The following is a 21882-nucleotide window of genomic DNA, read 5'->3' as shown; positions in this document are numbered from 1 at the left end:
AATTTAACTTTCAATTTAAACTAAGTTTTCCAAAATTCATTTTGAAATCAGAACATCAACAAATTAAAACTTAGGATATAGACCTATTTCTTAATATTTAGTCCTTAGAGACCATATCCTAATTATCAAATCTTTGATATGCATGCATCGTATAACCTAGGGGTCAATCGTTATATGGTCGTTGATGATGATGGAGATAATCCAATAACATCTCGTTATAAAATCATAAGTTCTAAAGGCCAAATTAGATTTTTATTGAACATTACTTTCAAAATTTAGGACAAGTTTGTTTTATTAAGATCAATAAAACATTTAGATACTTAGACAATAGAAGGGTAATGTTTAATCTTTGGATTGATTACTCCAAATAAAGGCACCACCAGGAATGATCTAGTCTCTCGAACCAATAGAGGTCTGGTCCCCCTAAAAATCTAGCATGAATCAAATGAAGACAAGTCAAATACTTAACAATCGACACATGGAGCAGTCAAATTTTTTACATGTAAATGTTCCACCTAAGTGACCACATGAGCACTGTGGGAGTCAAGGGGCCATGCCACTGAAACATCCGCCCCCTACGTTTTGAAAATATTAAAATTTGCCATATAAAATTCACAAAAATTTTCACTTGGCTGCACTGAAAATTTTAGAAATTATGTAATAGCTTGTATTTTGGAAAAAAAACTATCCCCACCCACATGCGCTGGACTCGCTCGTTGTACATTTCTACCCCCTATATCAATGCAACCTCTCTTTGCCTTGAAGGTCTAGGTTGCATTTGACTTGATGGGGGTAGGAATGTACAATGAGCGAGTCGAGCTCGAGTCCTATATTCCTCAGCTCAAGTTTGACTTGAGCTTTATGAGATGAGCCCCAAATCTACTCATAAACACCAAGTCCAAGCTCAATCTCGACTCATTTCAGCTTGTCACTTTATACATATATATATATATATATATATATTGGCATTGGATGGTTTATTTACAATATAATAATTCTACAATTTTGTATAATATGATGATAAGCTAGTACATCTACTCAATTAGAGACCAAATCTTTTGTGTGTGTGTGTGAGAGAGAGAGAGAGACCGGCCCTTGTACACATACCACATAACTTATAAAATAAATTTACAAACCTTGTGAAAATGAAAATTAAAGTCTATAGATAGATTGAACTCAGGCGAGAATTAAAGGGCAGGACTAATAAGATAAGTTTTGATCAATCTCCCTGCATAAGGTAAATTACACTAAACAGCTCAAAAAATTGAAGGAAAAAGAAAAACATGATGCTCGCACGAAATTTGATGAAAAAATGAAGCTAAGACTGTTGATTCTAACGAAGCACTGGCGCGCAAGAATGACCTGACAGCTTACTGTTCAATGCTTTGACGAACTTTATGTCCACTAGTGAATTGATTAATATGAATTGACGCATAACGAATTGCATACACAAGACTACATAAGTTTACTTATAAACTTAAAATGGAAGGCTCCGAGCCTCTCCCCGCCATTAAGCACGAAACTGGCATTTAGAAAATTACATAAACGGCCTTCTAGTAAAACACGTTCCCATGTTAATGACATAACATTAGAAGCGTCTTCACATCTTAATAATCTTATCATTATTTATGAATACATAAAAAATATAAGTGGTTTCTAAATTGCTCTTTTATTTAACAAAAGTAATTTTCATCTATTAGAATCTTTTTAATTTGAAAAGACAGTCTCATATCATGTCAAGGATATTTTGATTTTAACAAATATACTTTTGATTGATTTATACAAAAGAATTCATATTTCACCTTTTCTCTTATGAAAGGAAGTGGTTCATGTTAACATTGAACAGCGCCTTGGTCATTTGAGGCATCAGACGAGCGGCGACGAGACGACTTCCCTATTATGGCTTCAGGAGTACATTATGTGTTGTAGAGAGGACAACTTTCATGCCTTTCCTTCTTAAAGCCATAATATATAACCTATTCTGATTCAGTGTAAAAGGCTAATTTATATGCACCCCAAGTTAATCGGGGGACGTTTGCCGATGCTACTTTATAATTACCACACACAACTCGTTAATGACATGATGGACCCAAATGTACATGAAGGGCTCATTTGACAATGGTAGATTCTAACATTTTTGATAAATTCAATGGACAGCAACAACACTACTGTTATCAAACCGATTGACCCCAAAGATGACATAGAAAGCTCGTTTGACAATGATATGTTTTAATCTTTGAAAGAGGTTTACGAAACAATAACAACTTTATTGTTACCAAATATGCTGCTTGGAGAGTGCCTTTCATGCCCTCTCCTTATAAAGCCATAATATATAACGTACAATTCACATGTTTTGTGAATATTCAAATATGACTTTTCTTCATTCGTAATTGAATTCAAATACATCAATATCCAAAAAAGTAAATATGAATGTATCCAATCCAAATCCAATCAACTACTCCCAACATGTATGTTGATATACCCTTTTCGCGATTTACATTGCTGTAAGGCTGTTGCAAGAAATTGACGAAAAGACAACCTCAAAATCGACAGTTCATTCACCCGAGGAGGTTATAAGAAATCTCGAAAAATGTGTGCCTTAGAATTGAGAATTTCGTCGGCAGTGCCCAGCTTTTCCCGCGAGGAAGACGATCAACCGATTCTCTTGGAAAAACTAAATAAATTCGAAAATATAAAAAATGGAGGCCGAGGAGGAAGCGCAGAGGGCCACCGGTCTCTGCACCCGCGGGCAGGGAGATGAGGAGGGGCGCCGGCGGAGGAGGCCCGGGCTTGGGCGCAGCTGGGGGGCGGCGGTTGTCGGTGCTGAACGTGGCGGAGAAGCCGTCCGTTGCGAGGTCGGTGGCGTCGATCCTATCCGGAAGCGGCAACCCGCCGTCTCGGGAAGGGAGGTCGCGCTACAACAGGGTGTTCGAGTTCGAGTACAACATAAGAGGACAGCCATGCCTGATGCTCATGACCTCCGTCACGGGCCATCTGATGGAGCTTGACTTCGACCAGCGCTACCGCAAGTGGCACTCCTGCGATCCCTCCGACCTCTTCTCCGCTCCCGTACAAAAGTTCGTCCCCGAGGTCTCTCTCTCTCTCTCTCCTTCTACGGCACTCATTTTTAGCGATTCATAGGTAGATAGATGCGCGTTTTTTAGTTGATTTAAGTTGAATGTGGACGATTCCATGGTTTTTGGAATTCCATATGGTGGATGAGCTATTTCTATAAGATTTATGTCGGTTGGTAATTGGGTTTGGATTACCGCGTTCAAGTGAATCGCTTGGGTGTAGAAACCTGGGTGACTTTCTCATTGTATTGCTAATGCAGCACTTTCGGTTGCCTTCTCTACTGGACGAGTCCTGTGCATTCAATCTACCCAATTCCCAGTTACGTCTAAGTGGGTTTGTGGCTGCGTTGTTTGTTCCTCCCATGAATGAAAAATTAGATACCTGCTCAAATTTGGAGGTAAAAAAGTGTTTACCATGGAAAAGCCTGTGCGACGGATACTCAGTGCGGTCTGGTGCACCAGTTTGGCCAGAAAAGTGGCAGGTGGTAGTATTATAAAGCACAGTGCAATATCCGACCACTCTTTTCTTAAACGGAGACGGTGGCATCTAAACCGGCTCAACAAAATCAGCTTCCTGCTCATTTTTTCCCGACCGCAAGCAGGCCTCTTTCAAACGAGTTTTACTGTCCTTCGTAGGCGCTTATTGTGGTTTATATGTTCCGATTGCATTGCATTCTTGTGCAGTTAATTCCCTTGTCCGATTTTGTGTTCTTATTCTATTTTTGGTGGGAAATAAACAGGACAAGTTAGACATCAAGAGAACCTTGGAAGAGGAAGCTAGGAAATGTCAGTGGCTTGTACTCTGGCTGGATTGTGATAGAGAGGGGGAGAATATCGCATATGAAGTCATTGAGGTCTGCACAGCCGTGAATCCACACTTAAACATATTGAGAGCACACTTCTCTGCTTTAATTAATAGGTATGGTAGGCAATTCTTTGCTCATCTATATGCTGTGCAGTTTAGTGAATTCCATGTTTATCTGTTTTTTCTGTAATGATAATTTCTCTACATGCCTTGGTGCTTTCCAGGGAAATACACGAAGCTGCACAGAATCTTGACAGACCAAATCCACTGTTTGCAGATGCTGTAGATGTTCGGCAGGTTACATTCTGATATCCAAAATGACAAAGCTTTTGGGAGTTTCCTTTTGTCATTACTACTGGTTTTGCTTCATCTATTCTTACGTAATTTAAATTTTAGACCATTGGTGGAAAGGTGCATCTTAATGTCTTTAGTATAAACATGCAGAGGGAATCTGCACATGCACATTAAATGTGTTCTATCTGTGTTTCTTTTGTTTAAACTATTTTTTCCTCATCCTATTAATGTTCAGACTTATTCCCTTTGCTGCTGCCAGTGCTGAGGTTCTGTTTTGGATAATTTAAAACAGGAAATTGATTTGCGAATTGGAGCATCATTCACTAGGTTTCAGACCTTGCTTTTGGGGAATGCTTTCAATCTTGATTTTGCTGGAGAAAATAGAAACATTATTTTGAGTTATGGTCCATGCCAGGTAGGAATTTCATACAAATTATTCCCCTTGTTGTAACTGTTTACCAGTGTCATGATTTATACTTTGTTCTGCACAGTTTCCAACGCTTGGATTTGTGGTTGAAAGATTTTGGGAAATACAGTCGCATGAGCCAGAGGAGTTTTGGGCAATTAACTGTTCTCATGACTCTGAGGATGGAAGTGCCTCTTTCACTTGGATGTAATTTGCCTATTTTAATTGTCTATCGTTCAATTCATGTGTTTAAGTTGTCTGATCCTAAAGCACGTAACTTCATTTTGCTCTGCAGACGTGGTCACTTGTTTGACTATTCTAGTGCTCTGATAATTTATGAGATGTGTGTTGAAGAACCAACTGCTACGGTGAGGTGATATTTATGGTTTTACATTCTGGTTACCTTATGTTGCAAATGTGCAATTAGACTTGTTGCATTGTGATTCCCTTAAACTTTATTAATCTTTGATTTTTTTTTTTTAGCTATCGTTGGGAGCAAACGTGTAGGGATAGACATCAGTCTACATCAGGCTGCCCTGAGATGTCACTCAGAAGCGGCTGACAGGCCCAACTGAAACTCAGGCTCATCTTGGGCTTGGGTATTTCAGGTTCAGGAAGTAGCAATCAGCTCAAAGCCCAATTTGCTTGATGCCAAGAGAGCTTACAATGTAAGGGTTGGGGCGGAGATTGGAGAACTGAAGGGAAAAACCTCTTCAACTGAGAGTCTGAGAGAGAGTAGTAATTGTGTAAATAAAAGCTAATAATAAAATAATTAATTTAATTACAAGTTACCATTACAGTTGCAGGAAATCAAAACTTGTGATGAACAAATATCTGGATTTCACCTCTACTTGTCATCTTCAGGCACACATTTTGAAACCATCTTTTGGAAAAAATCTGAATAAGCAGTATTGTCCAAATCAGTGAGAATCAGCCTGAATTGACCGATTTCTATTCAATCAGGACCTAAGTCAAGTTGGGCACAGGTTAGTCAAGGCCTAAAAAGACTAGTTGGTCCAAGCCTACATGTTAACTGAAAACTATTTTCAGTAAGCCAGTGTACACATACACATTGTATGTGCACTTGTAAATGATATATATCATGCAGTCTTACACATACTTTTAAATCTATAGTAAAAAAAGGGAAAAGTATCTGAGACAACTTTTTTGATGTCAGGGACCAATCAGCATGCCACTGACTGGCCCAACTAGTCATAAACCTAATCTGATCCGTGGAGATGTGGTGTATCCTGTCATTTCTTTATAAACGTATATATATATATATATATATATATATATATATATATATATATATATATATATACATATATATATATATATACGTTTATATATTCTAATATACTTTTAACTTTATCTGATTCAAAAAATGACTGCCCATTCAATTTGACTGATTCCCTGAATCTTGAAACCCATTTTTAAGATCATGGTGGCCTCGGTTGGGCCCAGGTGCATGCACCTCTCCAAATTAACCATTGGGCTGGTCTGCTGCCTGGTTTGTTCAGCCACCCCTTTTTTCCCTGTTTTTGTTTGGTGGTGGTTTCGCCGGGGAGGGGGGGGGGTAGTTAGGATTTTTTTCCTTGATACTCATTTTAAGGATTAAGTTTATGACTTCAGTTTCCAAGAGGCTCAGTTTATTTGTTATTTGCATTTTCCTACCAACATTCACAAGAGAAAATAGCAGCCAAGTTACTGTTTGTTTTTCATTTTATATAAAGGTTAAAAAGGTTAATCATCAGGAGAAACGAAAATATCCACCTTACCCTTTGAGTACGGTTGAGCTACAAAGACGTGCATCTCAGTATTTCCGGATGAGCTCAGAGCATACAATGAAGGTAAGCTAGCTGTTCGTGTTGTCTCTATAATAAAAGTATCTTTCTGCCATATGTTTGTTGCCATACAGGTGCATCTTTGGGTTCTTATTTTTTGACTTGTATTTCATGCTAGATACAGCTTCTGTGTCTTTGCGCTTGATTCCTGTTGGTTTCATACATGGAAAGAAAGGGAATAGGTAATAAGAGGAACAGTTTAGTTAATCAATGTTCTGGGAGCAGGAAGTTGAACTGGTTAACTACAGACATACTTAGTTGTGCTGCCAACATATTCAAATACTAACTATGACTTTTGATCACACTGTTTGACATATCAATGGATGGCTCATGTTTAGACTAGACAAGTTTGATTGGATTGAATGTGGATAATGCCCCATGAACTCTAAATCATAAACTAATGTGCAAGCAAATAAACAACAAAATTATATAGATGTGTACAAAACAAAAGCTCAAATTGCTAGTGATATTTGAATATCATGTAACACATGGTCCATAAGACTTAAGAGTATGAAGAGTATTCTCCCTTCTTCCTCTGTGCTAGCCCAAGCTGGTTCTTATACATAACTGTAACATATATGTCTTCTCAAAATTTTGGAATAATATTATATTTTCAAGATTCATCAATAAAATTTTATTTTAGTACTTTTTATAAGCTGACATCTCTCTGAAAAATAGTTACTTGGTATCTCCAATGTAATTCATTGCCATTTGCCAATATATTTCTAAAAATGGTAACTGTCAATCTATAACGTCATGGGATGTATTTGGTAGAAGACAAGTAGACAACCTATGATGCAAGATACAATGACTTTCCCCTCATCTAAAGACCTAAAAACTTACTAATTTTTTGTTGTTTGTATGACATCAAATGCCACCAAGAGTATAGCTCAGGACAGCAGCAACAGTAATTCTTCCTTATCAAAGAAACCCTCCATAGAAATGATGAAGTCCTCATACTTTACATGATTTCCTGAACTTAAAAAGTAACACATACATATACACATGCACATATTCCTATGTTACAAAACGATGGTTTATTCCAGGGACTTGCTTTTGTACCATCAGGGAATTTAATTTGATTAACTGTCTTCTTATTTATGCTATATAAATCTTAATTTTGTATATTCATAACAGGATTGAAAAGCATAATCAAACTTCTTTACTTTTTTCCCCAGGTAGCAGAGGACCTCTATCAGGCTGGATTCATCAGCTATCCTCGAACTGAGACTGATAGCTTCTCTGTTAACACAAATTTGCATGTTGGTAACAGTTCACTCTTGATATGGTTTTTTTGTACATATGCTGATTGCCCAGGAATATTCTTTGTATTCCCTTTTAGCAGTGTTAGATGTTTCTGACTTGATTATTTTTACTCCACTACAATCTTTACGGAATAGCTAACTTTGTTAACTACAACAAAGAACAAACCATGCCAATACCTTCAATGATTGAATTCAGTTATTAGATTCAGTATGCATTTGCTTGGGGCAGACTATTGGTTAAAGTTAGCCTTGACAATTTTACTCTCTGTACCTTCAATAAAGTTTAGAGTCAGAAACTTATCGTATTAGATGATCTAGTATCCCTATGATATGAACCTAGAGAAAAATGAAATTCAGAGATAGTTTGAGGCATCATTGGCTTGAACTCATGACGTTATTAATATGTTATGACAATGGTATAGCACAATAATTGCAGGTAGCCTCAAAGTATTGAAAATATTTGGACATATTATGAGATTTCTTTCAACTTTGTTACTTTTGCTACGTTCAAATATGAATTTTCAAAGTTGGTAGCCTAATACCATAGCCACAAATATCGTTCTTGGGGTTTTATCGGGTATTTATCAGCAGAGTTTTTTTTTTTTTTGGGAAAATCTTGGAGTTTTTGAAAAACATAAAAAATCAAAATGTTAGGTAAAAATACAAGAAATGAAAAACTAATATGTATTGTATTTCATTTAGAAGGTTATGTTAAATACCTAAAACAAGAGAAAATGAAATAGTGAAGAAACCAATGTTGTAAAAGGCGTAGCGTAACGCGTATCGGTTAGGTCAACCTTTATGCCATCACAAACGTAGTATAGCGTATCGTAAAATTATATTTTTAATTTAAAAAATGTTAAAAAAATAGGAAAAATAAAGGAAAATAAGAAAAGATCGGGAAAAATAAACAAAAAATCGGAAAAAATCAAGAAAAATGTATTCAATATAAAATAAATCATCATACATAAGGAACATTCATGCATATCAACAACACATTAAAAAATAAGAAAATTGATCGATTCAATGATGAAAATGAGTATTTTTTTTTTACCTTCTTGGTGCAAAAAACTCTCGTTCTCCAAGCTTCCCACTATTCTCACTACGAGAAAGCTTCTTCACTGGCTAGTAGGCTCTCCCAAATCAATGAATCCTCAGTGATTTTTGATGAAAATGGACAAAATCTCTCCCTCCCCGTTTCATAGAATCTTTAGAAACAAGAAGAGAGAGAGAGAGAGAGGAGTGTAGGAATCTTTAAAACTATAGAAACACGTGGATCAAGAACAAAGGAATATGATGGACACGATGTAACATGGAAAAACCCTCTGCAAGAGGAAAAAAAACCACAGACGAGGAGGAACTGGCGCCCACTAGCGACCAGACTCTCTCTCTCTTAAGATTTCATTAACTTACTCAAAATTAGGGTTACAATCCTTAAGTAAGGCCCAACAAGGGCTACACGATGGATCGGGTATGGATCCAGACCCGGTCCCGAGACCCATCTAACATGCTTCAACACTCCCCCTCAAGTTGGACATACATATCAAACATGCCCAACTTTGATACATTTGTCTCGAACGAAGTCGAAGATAGAGCTTTCGTTAGAACATCAGCGGTTTGGTCTTCAGACTTCATGTAAGGTAAAATTAACTCTTTAGCATCAATCCTTTCACGAATGAAGTGACGATCATGTTAAGATTGTACAAATTGGATCGGGTCTACAGACCCGATCCAGCTTGCCCATATACCTAAACATAATGGGTGGTGGCATACTTGTAAATACTTGTTGTTTTCTGTATTTACTTGTAGCATACATTAGGTTATATTAATGACAAGGAGGAAGGGCCACGGTTGCTGCCCTCTTTTCTTCTCTCTCTCCATTGCACGTGCAGTCACCGCCTCTTCCTCTCTTCTCGCATCTGCAAAGGATTCAATCCAGTGGTTTGGCGCAATATCTCAAAATCTTACATGGTATCAGAGCCAGGTTGTGGCCACTGAGATTGTCCGGTAACAAGTCTCATTCTCTGCCCTAATTTCTGTTTGCTGCCCTAACCCTAAAATCTCTGCCCTAATTTCTGTTTTTCTGCCCTAACCCTAAAATCCCTTGATCTTTGCCCTACCCTAAAATCTCTGCCCTAATTTCAGCCCTAATTTCTGTTTTCTGCCCTAACCCTAAAATCTTTGACCTAACCCTAAAATCCTTGATCTCTGCTCTTATTCTTGACGTCTACCCTAATCTAAAATTCCGTTTTTCTGGTTGCTATCATCTACCCTAGTATCTACTGTAAGCCTTCATCCTTATACGTTTAGCCTCAAAATCAACCATGGACCATCACAACCGCAATTCTTCCATATTGTCGTCCAGTTTCCTCTCTCAACTCATCTCTCAAAAGCTGAATCACATCAACTATTTGACTTGGAAACGTCAAATAGTCCCCTTCATCAAGAGTCATCGTCTCTATGGTCATCTCAATGGCACCACACCTGCGCCACCCGAATGGATCATGCGAGAGGTGAAGAATGCTGCAGGGCAAATTCAAGAAACCGTTGCTGAAATTAATCCTGAATATGAAATGTGGATGGCACATGATCAATCCCTCGTAGCATATATCACCTCCACATTGTCAGAAGAAGTTCTGGCGGGCGTTGAATTGATGATCTTTCAGCATTGGAGTTGTGGAATGTACTCACTACCACGTATTCTCAAGTATTGGAAGCAAGATTTCTACAACTCAAGAGGCAACTTGAAGATATCAATCGAGGAACACGTTCAATTTTGGAATACATACATGAAATAAAAAATGTCAGTGACCAACTTGCAATCATCGGGCACCCAGTCAGTGACAAGGACAAGGTACAACAGGCTTTGAGTGGTTTGGGGTCAGATTTTGATGTTTTCTACACTGCTTTAGAGGTCTTACTTGTTCTTCCCTCTTTTGAAGACCTGAAAGCAAAATTGATTCAACATGAAGCAAGTCGTATACAACGACAAGAATTATTTCCTTCTGGCAGTCACAATGTGTTAGTCACCAGGACCCATGCTTTGCAAGGAAGCCGTCCTAGGGTTTGGAACTCACAGGCAGGCATGGCGAGAGGTATTCTTCCAACGCCAAATACAAATGCTCAGACCTACTTGCTTTTATTGCAATAAGAGAGGTCATGTGAAGTCAGAATGTTGGCATAACCCTCAAAACAAGGGAAAACAAGTCAGGCGTGACAATAAGGCAGCAGGGTCAGCTGTATTGAACACGATTGCAACATCAAACATTCCTACTTATGTGCAACAGATTTTAATGACGGCCTTGTCTAAAGTCAATATTAAGCAAAATGAAGAAGGACAATGGTATGTGGATTCTGGTGCTGCAGCCCATGTGACTGGTGATGCAGGTAAGCTTTCTAGTGCTCCAACCACCTGTTTTTGAGCGACAGGGGGAGTGTTCCAAGGTATGCAAATTAAAAAAGGCTATTTATGGACTTAAACAGAGTCCTCGTGCATGGTTCCATAAGCTAACTGAGGTTTTATCTAAATATGGATTTCGATGATCCCAGCTTGATTACTTGTTGTTTATCAAGCGAGGCATATCTGGTATAATGATATTGATTATATACGTGGATGATATTGTTATCACTGGAGAAAACAATCAAGAAATGGCTCAGACAAAGGAGTTTTTTACAACAACACTTTGTTACAAAAGACCTTGGACAACTCCATTATTTTCTTGGTATTGAGGTGGCTCGTAGTAGTAAAGGAGTTGTATGTCTCAAAGAAAATATGCTCTTGATCTTCTACAGGACACAAGTTTATTGGGGGCAAGTTTATTGGGGGCTAAACGTGTCACACTTCCTATGAATCCCCACATTCATATACATGATGATGAATCAAAGCCTTTTGGCTCTAGAACTTACAGATCTCTGATAGGGAAACTGTTATATTTGACTGTCACTCACCCCGACATTAGCTTCGTTGTGAATAAGCTAAGTCAGTTCATGGAAAAACCCCGGAAAGTTCATTGGGACGCTATTCTAATGATTGTCAGATACTTGAAACCAGCCCCGGAAAGGGGTTATGGTTCAAAAAGGGAGAAGGTGTTGACATGGAAGCATATAGTGATGCTGATTGTGCAGGATCTGTAGATGACAGGAAGTCTACTACAGGTTTTTGTGTCTTTGTGGGAAGTAATCTTATTACTTGGAGGAGCAAGAAGCAGAATGTGGTAGCTCAATCTAGTGCTGAGTCGAAATATAGGATAGTGCTGAGTCGAAATATAGGACTATGGCTCAAACTGTGGTTGAAATGTCATGGGTCAGATCATTGCTTCTAGAGTTGGGTGTTTCAGTGAATCTCTCAATGAAGACGTATTGTGACAACAAGGCATCGACCTATATTGCTACCAATCCTGTTTTCCATGAGAGGACGAAACACATTGAAGTGGATTGCCACTATGTTCAGTACCTAGTTCAAGAAGGAATTGTTAACACCATTCATGTCTCCTTAGAAGATCAGACAACTGATATCCTCACCAAAGCTCTTCCTAGAGGCGATTTCCTGAGATGTTGTAACAAGCTGAGCATGATTGATATATATGCTTCAGCTTGAGGGGAAGTGTTAAAGAGTGTTTTTGTAATATTAAAAAATTAGAGAGGTCTTTAAATATTTTCTTATAGTAGTTGGACTGTTTTTATAAAGTTTGTACAGCCAGCCCTAATCTCTTTAAAAGGAGATTAGGGTTACGTTAATAAGGATTTTCTTTTTGGCTCTCTTTCTTTGTCTCTCTCTCTCATTTTCTCCTTTCCTCAACATCTCTCTCGTTTACCTCAATTGTAACAGTTCTATTGCCCAATATAGTGATTGAGGTAGGATTTTCTCAAGAGCCCCACTTTGGTGCTTTTTCCTCTTTTTATTTTCCTCCTTTCCTTTTGTTGAACAGGACCCTTAGGCCCTAAGTAGGCGCTGCTTAGATTGTGCGTAAGTTTTTATGGCTGCCGCCTAGGCCTTTTTAGTGCTTTTAAGCATTGTCACAAAAGACGTGGACGTGTATAATACGGCGATGAAAAAAACGGGTATAATACGGCGAAGCCGAAAATCTCGGGAATAAAACGGGAAAAGGATGGCAAATTTTTAAAAAATAAATAAATAATCCTGATAATTATATAAAAAGAAAGTAAATGAGAAATTAAAAGAAACATTGAAAAATGACTAGATAAGCAACACATTAAAATTAGATAATGAAATGACAAATACATAACTAACAAAGCTCCCATTGAAGCCTTGTCACGGTCCACCATACTCCATAGCAATAGATTCCTTTGCAAGAATACCCACTAAAGCCATGATGGCCTATCAACTATTTACGGCCTTAATTCATCAAAATCGTAAGATACTACATATCAGTCTAAAAGCATTTATATGTAGCTACGGGATAAATGAATAAGAGCAATTACTGTGTTGCACAAACAGTCAATGAAAACAGTATCTACGTGCCCATCACACTAGGAATCATACACACAAGATTAATAAAACCCTGCAATCCAACCACTATCTGAGCTAACAATAAGAAACAGAAGTTGCACATACTGATTATCTACAATTTTTTTGTACGTCCAGGTTTGTTAGGATTCCAAAATGCTCTCATAACATTATAGTATAGTTAAGAAGGCTAGATGGAGACGAAGGCATGCATTGATGCATACGACAACAAGAAAAAAGAAAAATCGAACAACACATGTATACTATAGTTAATACTTAATAGTCTATAGTCTATACGTTGTAAAAAAATTAAAAAACGAAATGGAAACTTGGAAAGAGAACCTGTCACCGCTCGAATGAAAAAGAGATGGAGACGAAGGAAGTCGAATGAATGCCCTCCTCTTCAGCTGGATGAAAACGCCCCTCTTCAGCCGAAAAACGCCCCTCTTCAGCCGATTGAGAGGTGAGGTCGAGGAACGGACGAAGGAAGAAGTTCTCACCTCACTCGAAGAAGAAGTTCGAAACTTCCTTCGAACGCCTGTTACGCTTACGCCTCTTTCGATTTCAAGTTTTTAACCCTAAGCCCTCTTTTCCTGTGTGAAAATACTTTTTTGCCACTAAAAGGTCGAACAAGTTTAAAAAAAAGCCAACGTCTTAAACAATATTACAAGCTATGCCATTTACAGTCGCACGTTAAAAGAAAGCTCAAAAAATCATTTTATACGCGTTTTATACGCGTTTTTTAAAATTTACCGTTTTTTTCAAAAAAAACGCGTCTTTTTCCCTTTTTTTTCGGCTGGAACTTTTTTGGCGTTAAATACGCGTTTTTTTTAATATAACGCCGTTTTTTGTGACAATACTTTTCAGTTTTAACTAGATAGTCTACTTCATGTGTTTGGTTTTAGAAGTGCTTTATTCCAACAAGTTATTCCAATCCTCACTGGAACATTCTCTTACTGAGTTCCAATTTGATGCAACTCTGACTTATGATCGATGTTAAATACTCTAGACAGTCGATTAGAGTGTTTCTACAATATTAGAAAGTTGGAGTGTAGGTCTTTTAATATTTTCTTATGTTGCTTGGACTAATGTTGTAAGTCTTGTACTGCCAGCCCTAATCTCTTTAACTTTAAGATTAGGGCCACGTTAATGATAACATTTTGGCCTCTCTCTCTCTCTCTGATCGTAACATGGTCTCAGAGCCATCTTTGGCATCGACAACCAAGTAAGTTCTCTGGCGACTCCCTTCTCCGGCAACCTCTTCCTCCAGCGACCTCTTCGCTCTTCCCTCTTCTCGTCGCCCATCTCTATTTCCTCTTATCCACCAATAAGGAGGCGGTAAGAGAATAGAGTTTGGGTGTGCTGCGTGGAGGAGGACCTGATCACGCCTATGTGGAAGGCATGATCAGATCCTTAAGTGGATGTCATGGATGCTACTTCAGTTGTGACCAGAGTTTTACATGAATCGTATGGAGCAGAATGATCTACAAATCGTGGATGTGAAATCTGTATGTTAAGGCTTCGTGAGTTGTGGACTGCTGCAAATCGTAAGTATGAGATCTGTTAGTTGATATTGTTTGTCTCTATGTCGTGCGTTGTGGACAGTTAGTTTTATGTGGAACAGCTGTATTTAGGAGTAGCAGGCTAGCAGCAGCCATCAGTTGATGGTAGAAGGAGTTTCAGTCATCGGCTGAAGCAGGACTATTCAGAATTGTTGCCTGATTTATAGAGTTACAGATTTGAAGTTGGAGTCATAAGTGATTTACAGATTCTACTGTATTGTCGTGCCTTTGTTATTCCTCTGATATTCTTGGTCAGTGGTATTACGTTTCAAATTTGTGGTTAGCAACTACACCCGAGACTCTTAACTTATGCGCCAGTTGTGTTTTCTTTATGTAGTGTGGCTGAAAATAGTAAATCCGAAGGTTCTACTGAATACAAGATTGTTGGAAACTCCTTCTCTTACAGAACCACGATCAAGCTTAATGGTTCAAATTATGAAATATAGTCTAGGGTGTTCATAATGTCTGTGGCTGGTCATAGGAAGAAATATGTTCTTGAGGAGGATGCACCTACTGAGAAAAGAGAAAAATATACTATGTGGGATGAAGACAATTACATTGTTATGTTGTGGATTATGAAGAACGTGAAATTTCATATAGCTCCAACAATTGCATACTATACCAAGGCCAAAGATATGTGGTCTTTCTTGAGGAAGACATACTCTCATGCTACTAATGTGTGTGCAAAGAGAGCATGCAGAGAGAGAAAAGAGAGGAATGATCAGAGAGGGAGAGACAGGGATTGTAGTTTGAAAAGAGTGGAATGATTATAGGGGGAGAATCGGAGATTGTAGTTAGGGTTATCATGTTTGTACATGACAGTATCTAGTTATTATTATTATCATATATATATATATATATATATATATATATATATGTTAAAATAGATGTAATGGGGAACCGGGTCCATTTCTGGACCCGGTCCCATGGGGCACGGGTACCGAGGCCGGCTCGGTACCCTAGGCGGCATTCTTCTCTCCCTCCTATATAATCTTCACTTAAGTGTAATTGTGTGATTAAGTGAAAATAATTTTCTCTCTCCTAGGGTTGCGGTGTGCACTTAGGTTAGAGCTTCCCGTGGTTTTTTCCTCTTTCTGAGGTTTTTCCACGTATATCGTGTGTTCCCCTCTTCTTCTTTCGTGTGTTGCATGTTTCTACATGGTATCAGAGCTGTGAGATCGTTCGGCTTCGTCTCGTATTTTCGTAGTCGTCCTTGCACCGCAGCCGCCTGCGCCGTTAGGGTTTCCTGCGCCGCCACCATTGGGATCTTCTGCGCCGCCGCCTTCAGACGATCCAGCGCCGTCGCCTGTTGCCGCTTGTGACTTCCGCTGCCGTGGGTGTCTCCTTTTCCGTCGTCGGTCGATCCAGCGCCATCCCATCTTTCCGCTGCCGTGGGTGTCCAGCGCCGTCACGCCTCTGCGTCGCCGCCGTCGGGCGATCCAGCACCGTCGCCGACACCTAAGGTTCCGTGTGGTGCTGGTGTTTCAGCCGCCGCCGTGCTGTCTTGTTGCTGCCTGGGGTTGTCTCTGACTTGACTGCTTGTGATGGCGGAAGAGCTTGCACCTAAAAGTGATATGGCCTTTGACGCGGGCAGCGCTCCCAAGAGCGAGATCTTGCCGGTTCAGGTCACGCCCATTCGTCTGACCAAAGACAATTATCTTTCTTGGTCTGCTGCTCTCGAGATTGGGATAACGAGCCGTGGTCGTCTTTCCTATATCACAGGCGACCAACCGGCGCCCAGCAAAACTGATCCTCAATGGGCAACGTGGGTGTTGGAAGACAGTCAGGTTAAGGTATGGATCATCAGCTCTGTGTCTGCTGATATTCAGCCTCTTATTCTGCGAAAGCCTACTTCGTTTGATATGTGGACTGTGCTTGCAAGGATGTATGGTCGCAAGAAACGGGTTCTGCGTACGTATCAGATTAAACGCAGTATCTATTCTCTGAAACAGGGTGACCTGTCTGTTGCCTCCTTCTATGCAGCCCTGAAAACTAAGTGGGAGGAACTTGATTATCATGTGAATGATAACTGGGACTGTGGTTCTGATCATGCTCGGTACTGGGAAAAGGAATGGATGGACCGAACGTTCCTCTTCCTTGGAGGCTTGCGTGATGAGTTTGAATCCATTCGGAGTCAAATTCTCAACTGTGATGAGATTCCTGGAATAGAAGATGTTTATGCCAGAGTGGAATCAGAGGAACAAAGGCGTCAAGTGATGCAAATTGACCCTAGTCACGGGACTGGTCCCTCGGCCTTTGTTAGCCGTTCTTCTGTGTCTGGACCACGCCCTGTTAGGCGATGTACACATTGTCACAAATCAGGACATTCTGTTGACTTTTGTTGGGATCTTCACCCTGAGAAGAGACTTGTTCGTGGTCGCCCTCCGTCTAGTCGGCGAGGTCCTCTTGTGCAGGACTCAACTCAGAGTGGTTCTTCAAGTGGTGAAAAATCGAGGCTTTCCCCTGATCAAATCAAGGAACTACAAGCTTACATCAGTCGCCTTTCTACTACGTCAGAGGACACATCTACGTCTGATGGAGTTAAATTAGCTCAGGCTCTTGTTGCTACAAGTGATCAAGGTAATTCCTCTCCTGGTGATTGGATTGTTGACAGTGGGGCTACTCATCATATGACCGGGGACCCTAAGATGTTTCAAGAATACAAGTTGACTTCTGGGCAGCAGCGTGTTTCTATGGCTGATGGTTCCTCTATTTCTGTGGCTGGAAAAGGGAGTTTCTCATTACTGAACAAATATTGTCTTCATAATGCCCTGCATGTTCCTAATATTCCCGTGAATTTGTTATCTGTCAGCAGTATTACCAAAGAGCTAAACTGTAATCTAATATTTTCTGCTGATCGTTGTGTACTGCAGGACTTGGGGACGGGGCAGAAGATTGGGATTGGTTCGGCTATTGATGGTCTCTACAGAATGCCAGTACAGGTTGCCTCTGCTTTGATTTCAGCCACCAGTGGACAGTTATCTGACGTGGAGGACAGATCCGCTATTATGCGCTGGCACGAGAGACTTGGTCATCTTCCTTTTCAGTTGATTAAACACTTGTTTCCTAAGATGTTTCGGTCTGTTTCTTTGGACACCTTCGCCTGTGAAGTGTGTCAGTTGTCTAAGCATGTTAGGGCCTCGTACCCTATTTCGTTCAATAAAACCAGCCGTCCTTTTGCTTTGGTTCACTCTGATGTTTGGGGTCCTTCGGGAGTGCCCACCGGTCGTGGTTTTCGTTATTTCATGACTCTTATCGATGACTACTCTCGTTGTACGTTCGTGTACTTGTTGAAAGAACGCAGTGAGGTTTCCGGCATTGTCAAAAACTTCGTTGCATTTGTTGAAACTCAATTCCAAACCCCTGTTCAGACCCTTCGTACTGACAATGCTCGAGAGTATGTCTCCTTATCCCTTGATGACTTCTTGCGAAGCAAAGGTATTATACATGAAACATCCTGTAGCTACACACCTCCTCAGAATGGCGTGGCTGAAAGGAAGAACCGTCATTTGTTAAATGTCACCCGGGCCCTTATGTTTCAACGTCATGTCCCTAAGCGGTATTGGGGTGATGCACTTCTCACTAGTGCTCATCTCATTAACCGTATGCCTACTCGTGTGTTGAATGGACATTCCCCTTATTCTGCTTTGTGGCCTGATCAGAGTCCCTGGCCTTTGACCCCTCGGGTGTTTGGGTGTATTTGCTTTGTCCATGATCATAGTCCCACTCTCAAGAAACTTGATCCTCGGTCCATCAAAGCGGTCTTTTTGGGGTATTCCTCCACTCAGAAGGGATACAAGTGTGTTGACCCTAGCACTTCCAGAGTCTATGTCTCCAGGGATGTTACCTTTCATGAACACGAGGCATACTTTCCTGCGAATCCTCTTCAGGGGGAGTGTTTAGGTGAGAGAGTGGACGAGTATTCTTCGCATCAGTTGATTCAGTTCACAGATTTCTTGGATTACACGGCTAGTTCTCCGAGTGTGAGTGTGGATGACACAGTCAGTGAGGACAGAGACAGTCAGATGGAAGGGGGCCCTGTGGAAGAACAGTCCCGTGATCATTTGTTTGGTCAGGTATACACCAGGAAGAAGAATGATGTGATGGAGGTTGTTGATGTTACCAATCCCGATCTTGTGAGCTCCCCGGATGATCCAAGTCCAATGAATGAAGATCTTCCCATAGCCCTACGCAAAGGCACCAGGTCATGTACTTCTCACCCTATTCAGAGATTTGTCTCGTATGCTAAACTCAGTAAAGACTACAAGTGCTTTATTACCTCTTTATCTATGACTGTTATTCCCAGGTCAGTGGAGGATGCCAGGGAGGATCCCAAATGGCTACAGGCCATGACAGAGGAGATGGACGCCCTGGCAAAGAACAATACGTGGGAGGTTGTTGATATTCCTAATGGAACTCACTTAGTTGGTTCCAAGTGGGTGTTTACTGTGAAGTACAAACCTGATGGCACTGTAGAACGCTATAAAGCTCGTCTTGTTGCAAAGGGGTTTAGCCAGAAATATGGGATTGACTATCTTGAGACGTTCGCTCCTGTTGCTAAACTGAAGACAGTAAGGGTCATCTTAGCTCTGGCAGTACAAAAGAAGTGGAGCATGGACCAACTTGATGTCAAGAACGCCTTTTTGAATGGGCACCTTGAGGAAGAAGTCTATATGAGCATGCCGCCTGGATATGCGCAGAAAGGAAAGTGTTGTTATCTCAAGAAAGCATTGTATGGCCTCAAGCAGTCCCCTAGAGCGTGGTTTGAAAGACTAAGGGTTGTGATGAAGACTAATGGATATAAACAGGGAAATGGTGATCACACCCTCTTCATCAAGCAGAGAAATGGTCTGGTGAGCCTCCTACTAATATATGTTGATGATATGATTGTCACAGGTGATGACGAAGAAGAAAAAAGGAAGATGAAAGAAACGTTAGCTGCTGAATTTGACCTCAAAGATCTGGGTAAACTGAGGTATTTTTTGGGAATTGAGATTGCTAGATCTGAGACTGGTCTTGTTATGAGCCAAAGGAAATACACTTTGGACCTTCTAAAAGAGACAGGTAAACTGGGATGCAGGCCCTTTCTTACTCCAATGGAGTCTGGCACAAGGATAAGTATCAAAACTGGGACGATCTTGGATGAGGAAGGAAAAGGGAGGTATCAGCGGCTGGTTGGTAAACTCATTTATCTCACCCTTACTCGCCCGGATATTACGTATGCTGTGGGTGTGTTAAGTCAGTTTATGCATGCCCCTACTGATTGTCATTGGAAAAGTGCTGAAAGAGTATTGGGATACCTAAAGAATGACCCAGGGAAAGGACTGCTCTATACTCGACAAAGTCAACTCAGTATTGAAGGATACTCTGACGCCGACTGGGCAGGTTGCACAGATACTAGAAGGTCTACCACAGGATACTGCATCTTTCTTGGAGGTAACCTGGTGGTATGGAGAAGTAAAAGACAAGAAGTTTGTTCCAGGTCCAGTGCTGAGGCTGAATACAGGGCGGTTGCCATGGGGGTTACAGAAATGTTATGGCTCAAAATTCTGTTAGCAGATATTGGGGTGAAAATGGAAGAGAAGATGAGGATGTATTGTGACAACAAGTCGGCTATTAACTTGGCAAACAATCCAGTATTGCACGACAGAACCAAACATGTGGAGATCGATCGCCATTTCATACGGGAACGCATAGATTCTAAGGAGTTGATCCTGCCCTACATGAAGTCTGAAGATCAAGTTGCTGATGTTTTAACTAAGTCTTTATGTACATCTCAATTTGAGAAAAATGTTAGCAAGCTTGGCATGTTTGACATGTATGCCAAGCTTGAGGGGGAGTGTTAAAATAGATGTAATGGGGAACCGGGTCCATTTCTGGACCCGGTCCCATGGGGCACGGGTACCGAGGCCGGCTCGGTACCCTAGGCGGCATTCTTCTCTCCCTCCTATATAATCTTCACTTAAGTGTAATTGTGTGATTAAGTGAAAATATTTTTCTCTCTCCTAGGGTTGCGGTGTGCACCTAGGTTAGAGCTTCCCGTGGTTTTTTCCTCTTTCTGAGGTTTTTCCACGTATATCGTGTGTTCCCCTCTTCTTCTTTCGTGTGTTGCATGTTTCTACAATATATATAATATGAATGGATGTATGCATGTGTATGTGTGTGTGTCACTACATATATGTATATATAGAGTTTATGGAGTCCATGCTTATAGCTCACAAGTTTTTTCCTATTGGAGGCAGGCAATTGTGCAGGAACAGCAAGGTCATCCTTCTTGGGGTTTATATGCGCAACGTCTTTTGGATCCAGAGTCTGGTCTTTGGAGAAACCCTAGTAATGGCGGTCATGATGACAAGGCACACCCACCCATTCATCCAACAAAATTTTCAGCTGGAGAAGCCAGTTGGAGTCAAGATCATAATGCATGTGATTTCTTCTCTTTCCACTGTTTTTTCTTTTGGTTGGTAGTAAACTAACAAATAAAACTAAATTTAAAACACTGCAGAGATTATATGAGCTTGTTGTTCGCCACTTTCTTGCATGTGTTTCACAACCTGCTGTCGGTGCTGGAACAACAGTTGAAATTGACATTGCTGGTGAGTCGTTTACAGCAAGTGGACTGATGATACTTGCGGTAAGCATTTTTATGTTTCTGTTCATCATCTTTCAGAAATATTGCGCATGAGATTGATTTTTCTTTCTAATGACATGGGCTTAGGAAATTTTTTCTATTAGAATGTTGAAAGTATGAAACAACTTCAGAAATTAGCTAGTTTTAACTTGTGGTCTAATTCCTCCTACCATCTTTTCTCTTCCAGGCAAGAATCACATTGTCAATCTAATAGCTAGGCCCTATTTGCATGCTGGGAACGTCCAACTTTCACAAAAGTGAGCTCTTTTGCAGGACCACATTGTGGTGTTGGAGTATGGAACAAATCCATTCATGTGCAAATTTCTATGGGTTGAAATGTATATTTTTATAACAAAAGGACATGATCTAAGAGATCTTTTCTATCAAACAAATCATGCAGAATGCACATATATGGTCTAGTTGTAATGGTATTGGTGACACCAGTAGCTGTGTCATTCACAACATAGTCATAGCTGTAGGTGCTCAGGCGCACCATAGCATTTGCATGTTGTATCTTCATATTTAGATTTT

General features: G+C 40.2%; 1 protein-coding gene across 1 annotated transcript in view; it reads left to right on the top strand.

Moving 5' to 3' along the window:
* The first annotated feature begins 2674 nt into the window (after positions 1-2674).
* LOC116266903 (DNA topoisomerase 3-alpha) overlaps positions 2675-21882 on the top strand; it is an 82473-nt gene continuing 63265 nt past the window's right edge. The window contains exons 1-10 of the mRNA XM_031648369.2: positions 2675-3090; positions 3815-3993; positions 4104-4176; positions 4466-4588; positions 4665-4786; positions 4875-4947; positions 6316-6432; positions 7605-7688; positions 20963-21142; positions 21226-21354. Coding sequence (XP_031504229.1) covers positions 2758-3090; positions 3815-3993; positions 4104-4176; positions 4466-4588; positions 4665-4786; positions 4875-4947; positions 6316-6432; positions 7605-7688; positions 20963-21142; positions 21226-21354 — 1413 coding nt within the window. The 5' untranslated portion in view covers positions 2675-2757. The remainder of the gene's footprint in view (positions 3091-3814; positions 3994-4103; positions 4177-4465; positions 4589-4664; positions 4787-4874; positions 4948-6315; positions 6433-7604; positions 7689-20962; positions 21143-21225; positions 21355-21882) is intronic.

Source organism: Nymphaea colorata, chromosome 13, assembly GCF_008831285.2.
Source record: "Nymphaea colorata isolate Beijing-Zhang1983 chromosome 13, ASM883128v2, whole genome shotgun sequence".
Lineage (NCBI taxonomy): Eukaryota > Viridiplantae > Streptophyta > Magnoliopsida > Nymphaeales > Nymphaeaceae > Nymphaea > Nymphaea colorata.
This window is presented reverse-complemented; position numbering and strand designations above follow the sequence as displayed.